Source organism: Ailuropoda melanoleuca, chromosome 6, assembly GCF_002007445.2.
Source record: "Ailuropoda melanoleuca isolate Jingjing chromosome 6, ASM200744v2, whole genome shotgun sequence".
Lineage (NCBI taxonomy): Eukaryota > Metazoa > Chordata > Mammalia > Carnivora > Ursidae > Ailuropoda > Ailuropoda melanoleuca.
In genome coordinates this window covers 17,542,845-17,550,504 of record NC_048223.1, presented here as the reverse complement: position 1 = coordinate 17,550,504, position 7,660 = coordinate 17,542,845, and the positions used below count along the sequence as shown (strand labels likewise).

The following is a 7,660-nucleotide window of genomic DNA, read 5'->3' as shown; positions in this document are numbered from 1 at the left end:
TTCCAGCTCAACTCAGGGGACCGGCTGAAAAAGGGGTCCCCTACTCCTCCGCCATCTTAACCTCCCTCCCTCGGTCTCTTTTTTTAACAGTTGCTTATTATTTTACTCATTTTTTTTTTGTAAACCTATTTAAATGTATGAAATATACTTATTTTATATTGTGCATATGATAATTCCAATAGCTGTAGTCATTACAAGTCTGATTTTGCTGCCTGTTGTTTCTGCTGGCTTCTCCCTCATGGTATTTCCCTCACATGTGTTGTGACTTTTGATTGATTGATTTTATTTTATTTTTTCTTTTTTTTCTTGTTTCTTTTTCTTTTTTCTTCTTTTCTCTCTTTTTTCCTTTTTTATGATGACTTTTGATTTAAATGCATTTTTAAATGAACTTCATCTGTGAGAAGTCATTAAGGCCTGCATTAGGTTGCTTGCTTCTGCCACGTCCTTGGTGGCACGTCCTCCTGAGATCACTTTAAAATAAATGATGAGATTTGTATTTTCACACGGTCCTCACGGAGTGATCAGAAGTCCCGAGGACAGCCAATGGCTATTACTTCTCTGGATTTCTGCATTCTCTTTACTCTGAACTCTAAGGATTTCTCTTGTTCTTTATCAGCTCATGAACGTATGTGGAGCACCTCACACTTTGCTATCTGGAATTTCATATTGTTTTTCAAAGGAAGTATTGTTTAGAGCCTCTACTCTGTCCCATACAAGTTGGATGGTAAAGAAACTTTCTGCTCTTGGCTAGAATGCGAAACTACATGGAAAAACTTTCTGGTGTGACTTGATATACAAAGCTTCTTTGTATATTTATTTTTCCTTTTCTAGGGTAATCGTGGAGCCCCGGGGTCATCTGGAGAAAAAGGAAATAGGGGAAATCGGGTAAAGTGTGAGGCTATTCTTCTCTCATATTTCTACTGTATCAACTGACCTTGACAGTTTATTTTTAAGTTCTGGGAAAGAATTCTCTAGTGGTTTAAGTTCTAGATTGGGAGTTAAAGGGCAATAAATATTAGCAATTTGGACTCTTTAGTGAAGACCCTCCCATGCTGCTAGTGATATGAGTGATGGAAACCGGCTCCCTGAGCTTATGAACAGTAATTGCCATGCCCTATCTCACGAGCTTTGCAAGGCTCCCTGTCGCCAGTGATTCAGTCTCACACCCCAGACCTCTCAGCCACATCCTTCACTACTGTCAGTCCAAAAGTGTCCTTTCCAGTCAGATTGTACTACTCATGATCCCCGAGGAATCCTTGTGCATGCCCACCTCTGTGTCTTAGCTCATGCTGGGTACCCCATCCTCGGGTGGCTTTTTCCCTGCTTCCATCTCCAGTGTTTATTTGAATATTACTTTCTTTCCAATTTCCAGCTCCCCTCTTTCCCCCTCATATCAGTCTGTAGTGCTCTCTCCCTTCTCTACATCCTTCCCGCATTATATTTCTATGTAAGGGAAAGCAGATGCCTGGTGTATGTACCACAGCTCTGCCTTCCCATGCCCATGGCAGATATTACTAAGCAATTATGGAATCCAGCCAGAGGGATCCATCTCAGAACTGTTATAATCAGCTTCTGTTGGTTGACTGGATTAGATAAAGGGTGTGATTATGTTTTTGTGGAATTAGAGTAATGCTTTTGGGGTAATGCTTTTACCCCAAGGTGTGGATTGATTTCCTGATAAATAAAACAAGGAGTCACAAGAAATGGTTCTTTATTGGGGAAGGTTTAATTGATAAGCTGCAATTTGGGGATTAGATTTTGGAGAAGGTGGGAGACACCACACTTCTTTCAAGATCAGAGAGCCTTCAGTTTCCATCTAATTTAGTTAAATTCAATAAACACATGTTAAGGGTTTCTTACTTGTAGAGCATATCTAGCAAAACGCTTTTTTAAAAAAAATATTTTATTTATTTATTTGACAGAGACAGCGAGAGAGGGAATACAAGGGGAGTGTGAGAGGGAGAAGCAGGTTTCCTGCCGAGCAGGGAGCCCGATGCAGGGCTCAATCCCAGGGCCCTGGGATCATGACCTGAGCTGAAGGCAGACGCTTAATGGCTGAGGCACCCAGGCGCCCCTAGCAAAACACTTGGAAAGTTGGGCACATCATGATAAGAACCAAATGCCAGGCTCTGTACTCAACATTTAAATTTATTATTCCATTTAATTTCCATAACAGCCTTATAAAATGGGTATATCTGTTTCACAAATGAGAAAATAGAATCTTAGAGAAGTCAAAGAAATTTGCCTAGCTAGTAAATTGGATAGCAGGATTGGAATTTAGAATTAAGTAACTCCTTTTATCATTATACCAGGTGAGGAAAGAGGTAAGGCAGAGTTATAAGTAACAATAAGAAGTGGCATTTTTTTAGAGCTTAGAGAACATTCTGCTCCCAGTGAGTCTGAGAACCAGATCTCAGAGATGGGTCTCACTTCATTATGCTCAGAGTGTGGCATATACCCTCTAGAACCAGGCATATAACACAATTTGAGGAAGGTTCCTGGGGTCGGGGCTCTCCCCGACTCTGCAGGAACTACTACACAGAGGGGGTACCATTAACAGCAGGTTTTAAGAGAGGTAACCATTTGCTTATCATGTTATAGTCTTATGGCAAATTGCTTCACCTTGCTGGTTCCCTTTCTATAGTAAGAGCTCCAGAAACATTTTTCTCTCTTTTTGCCCCCTTTTCGTGAGATCTTGCTGTGCCAGTGCTGTCCATGTCTGTGGTAGAGAAAGCCTTCTTCTTATGTGTGTTTCTGTGTAGGAGTATCAGGGAGAAGTGGAAAGATCAGGGACTTGGTGGTAGGGAGAGCTGGGTCCAACTTCCCTGAGCCTTAGGTTCCTTGCATGTAATATGCAATTCCTGAGCTGTAAGGGTTCAGTGAGGTAATGCACACCTAGGGCCACATATATCACAGGCTTCCAATAAAAGTATGCTCTTTTCTGCATTGCAGCCTCACCTATTTAGCAGCAAATGCTTTAAAGTTCAAGTACTAAATTGTTCTTTTAATGTGATGCTCGTTTTCCCTCTTAATGTTCTCTTTCCTTTAGGTGATAGATGATCTTTTAAAATGACACTTTTTTTCCCCTCTGTGATTTAAGGGCTTGCCGGGACCACCTGGACCTCCTGGAGAGCACGGAGAGCCTGGGTTAAGGGGAGACCCTGTAAGTGCTGGTGGAAAGATTTCAGCTGCTTTAATCCAGGGACTTATAAACAGTTTGCTTAGACACAAAGACAGCAATTAATTACTCATCAACGAGGCATCCGTTCAGCCTGTCTTAGCCTTGCAACAAATAAGAGATTTGTGAGAAGACCCATCTTATAGAACATTTAGGTTCTTAAAGGGTTTGCAACTTTAATTGCATTGGGTATTCGGGATTTCTGAGCAGGCCCGGACAATTAAAAAGGTCTACTTTGGAGCCTTTAAAAAATGTCGTATTTCCTGTAATTTCTTTTCCTATCTTTCCCATCCATTTGAGGTAAGCAATCTTTTCTTTTCTCAGGGGGATCCTGGAGCAGATAGTTACATCCAAGGCCCTAAGGGAGAAAAAGGAAGGCGTGGACATCAGGTAAGATGGTCTCTATTTGTTTGGGGATACTGGTACATGTGGGAAAGATGCTAGCTGGTGAAGAAGTCTTGAATGTTCTGGTTGGATCAGCATTGAGAGCAAACCTGTGGGACTCCACTGCCCATGGAGACAGGAGCTCTGAATGCTAATCTCCATTTATAGCCTCGCATCCTTGTCTTGTGGTTCCTTTTTTTCTTGAAAAAAAAAAATCTCATTTCCCACAACACTAGTAACACAAGTTACTTAATCTCCTTTATCCTTGGTTTCTTCATCTCCAAAATGAAAGCATCAGGCTCACTGACGCCTAAGATCTTTTCAGTATAAAAATTCCCCAGTTTCCTAATTATGTCTTGATTTAAAAGCAGTCGGGCCATTACACCTCTGACTTGCTTTCCACCACTGCCCATGTTGATTGATGTGACTCGAGTACTAGCCATTTTTAAAGATAAGATCCTTGTCTAGCTTGGAAGATTGGAAGTGTCATGACATAGGACCTCACCAAAGGTAGAAGACTTGCTAACTTTGCAGATGCTGCTAACTGGTTGGAAGCCATATTTAGATGTTTTATGTCCTAGTCATTAAAATGCATGACTGAAAAGTGACTGAGGTAACTTACCCAAGTGTCTCAGTCCTCACATCTCGTCATTCCCAATTTCCAGAAACAGGGTCTGCACAGCAACATGTTTACAACTGGATAGCAACCTCTATTTGCTTTGGACTCCAATTTGCCTCCTTTGACATAACGTTAGGACGTTGATTCTCTTCCCTGAATTGTGGCGCATTCATATCCATTTTATATACGTCCAGGTCCCGAGTAAAATCTGGTTTGTAACAGGATCAGTATTCTGTAGCTATGCCAGAAAACTGTCACTCCTTACTGCAAGAATTTCTCATCTTACTGTTAATTACAATTATTTTGGACAAACTGCGTTGAGAGGGTTCTCTTGGGTGAGTTGAGATCAGAGAGCCCGCTGAATAGCTACTCAATCAGTTATGGGATTGAGCTAAGAGAACAGCAAGGCAGCATCCCTTAACCCACCTGGGCCCTGGTTTCCTCATCTGCAAGGTGGGAAGGTTAGAGAAACCATTTTGAAGTTTCCACGAGTTAGTGGTTGTCATGGGAAGGAAGGTGTATGAATTGAGCTTTGTTTCCATGGATTGCTTGTGGTTTTACATCTGGGAAGGAACTGCGGCCTCTAGACCAGCTGTTCAGTACTGTGTACATCCCAGCGTCGCAGCCATGGGGGAGCCTCCTGCTCGCCGTTTTCAGAGGTCTCCACTGCTGACTTCATAGCTCAGGGCTACTCGGAACGTCAGATCCCTGAATTGTGCGTGCAAACCAAAATTGTGACCCTCTGAAATGGCTCGTGTCATACTGCACTTGTGTTCCACGTGGTTTCTACTCCCATGCTGAGCTCAAAGAAGGGTGCTAAGTATTATCTGAATAGACTTGGGTAATAAAAGTCACTCTCACCAATTACATAAGCCTGCGGCTGCAATGTTGAAATTCTAACCAGCTGCGTGCCATTAGAAGCTAGACCTCTAGGGGGCAGTCTTTCCTCGTATAGGTTTACTCGACTATCCCAAGGCAGAAGAGAGTTCCTATGAAAACCAATCGTAAACAGAAATGCAGTAAGCAAAGAAGCAATTACCATTAATTTCTACGGAAATATTTTAAAGTGTTCCCAGACTCCAAAAATAACCTCCCCTAGGCTTCTCTGATACCTTAGGACACATCTTGCTAAGGGATGCACAAAATAAATTGAGATGCACGAATGCTCACAGAGTTCAAAGCTATGGCGGCTGAATGCTGAGATGATGCTGAGTGTGGTCTCCGGGAAAGAGCTTGGCTGGGCGGAGCCTCTCACTGCTTGGGGTGCGCGCCGCCTCTGTAAAAGCTCGCTGTGCAAAACACATGCTGAGCGCGGTTTCCACTTGGCCCCCTTTGCCGTAAAAGTGAAAATCCTCCTTGAATTTCTTTTGGTTAGCGAAACCTGGTACTAATGTCGATCTTTCATAAACGTGAAGTGGCTGAACACATACTTTTAAAAAGGGAGGATACCTGGATTTGTTTCTGAGTTGAACCAAAGAGCAGATTCTGTGTTGCAATTTAGAAGGAGACAGTCCCCAGAATGAAGCTGGCTTTTAAACGAAACAGAAACTTATTTTAACATCCAGTATGGGAGAAGGGATGGAAAACCCGTCATGCTTTTCCACTTATGAGAAGGAAAACCAATACAACCCTTTTGGAGGGCAATCTGACAACATACATCAGCTAGGACTGCTGTTTGTTGCTTATATATTTTAATACACACAGGTTTATATATTTTAATATACAAGTTTATATATTTTAATATACAAGTGACAAATATACAAGTGACAAAGCCTGACTGGCAGTGTTTAGCTAATAAACATGTTTTTGATAATCCAGGGAAAGGTGATTCCTGGTTTGGTACACTAGCTCAGTGATGTCATCAAAAGCCAGGGATGTCATCAGGGACTCAGCCCCTTTCTTCCATGGTGCCCTCCTCAGTGTGGTGCCTGGACTTAGCTGCCCAAGCATTTAGTCTTCACTTTTACATAAAATGCCCGAAGGAAAGGTGCTTTCCTATCATCAGGGCACTGCCAGCAATATTCTCTTTTTGGCTCATTGGCTGGCTCCTGTGCTCCCCACTTGTGCTTGCCCCATTTTAAGAGACCCAGAGAAAGCAGCTTTCTGGCTGATGAAATGAGATTTCCATAACTGGTTCAGACCCGTCGTAATTCATCCTTTGGGGCTGGGCGTGTTGTCCCAAATGAAACAGATTTTCTTAGCAAGAAAGAAAGGGGCAAGAGTGTTGTGTAGCCCCCAACTGTGTCTGCCACGGATTCAGATGTATATATCCTTTGATCCAGTCTTTCCAGTTCTGGAAATTTATCTAGAAGCTAATCGTGGACCAACACAAAAATTTAGCTCCAAGGATAGAGATCAGATTATTAAGTTTTAAATCACTGCACTGCTTGAATGTCTGATGATAAGGGGTTGTTTATATAAACAATGGCACATGATCAAATATTACTAAGCTACGAAAAATAGTTCAGAAGTCTGTTTCATAACAAGGGAAACATTCATGATGTAATATTAAGTGAAAAGACTAGATTACAAAACTCTGTATTCAGCAAGAGTCCAAATTGGTAGAATGCAGCTATATCTATCTATTCTGGAAGGATAAACACCCAGAAATTGTGCGTTTTTTTCTTAACTTTATTCTCTGAATTGTTGAAATATTCTGTGATGAACTTGTAATATTTCTTGCCCCAACTTTTCATTTTGAAAAATTTTAAATCTACAGAAAAAGTTGTAGTTGCAAGAACAGCATAGTGAACACCAACTGTTATCATTTAGCCATATTTACTTTATGTCTCTCTCTACAAATACATAGGTAACATTTGATATATTTTGTTGAGCCATTTGATTAGTTAATTATTTAATTAATCAAGGATTAACTGAAGGTCTTATAAGATTTCTCTTCCAAATATTCAACAAGTATCTTTCAAGAACAAGTACTTTCTCTTAGATAAACATAATACAGTCATCACACTCAAAAAATTTAATATGGCATAAAATTATTTTCTAATATGCAGTCCGTGTTCACATTTCCACACTTGCCCCAATGATACCCTGCATGGCTATGTTTACTGTTATTGTTCCGAGATCCAGTCAAGGACTATGTGGCATATTTAGTTGTTTTGACTCAGTTGTATCCTTCAATCACAGCTGTTGTCCAGTTATTTGTTTCCATGACATTGACATTTCTTTTTTTTTTTTTTTTTAAAGATTTTATTTATTTATTTGACAGAGAGACAGCCAGAGAGAGGGAACACAAGCAGGGAGAGTGGGAGAGGAAGAAGCAGGCTCCCAGCGGAGGAGCCTGATGTGGGGCTTGATCCCAGATCTCCAGGATCACGCCCTGAGCCGAAGGCAGACGCTTAACGACTGAGCCACCCAGGCACCCCGATATTGACATTTCTGACCAGTTATTTTGCTAAACATCCCTCAATTAGGATTTGTCTGATTGTTTCCTCATGACTAGATTCAGGTTAAGCATTTTT

General features: G+C 41.3%; 1 protein-coding gene across 1 annotated transcript in view; it reads left to right on the top strand.

Moving 5' to 3' along the window:
* The window catches only part of LOC105241345 (collagen alpha-4(VI) chain), a 106,238-nt gene that overhangs the window by 55,721 nt on the left and 42,857 nt on the right, over positions 1-7,660 (top strand). Inside the window, exons 17-19 of the mRNA XM_034662019.1 lie at positions 832-885; positions 3,101-3,163; positions 3,503-3,568. Coding sequence (XP_034517910.1) covers positions 832-885; positions 3,101-3,163; positions 3,503-3,568 — 183 coding nt within the window. The remainder of the gene's footprint in view (positions 1-831; positions 886-3,100; positions 3,164-3,502; positions 3,569-7,660) is intronic.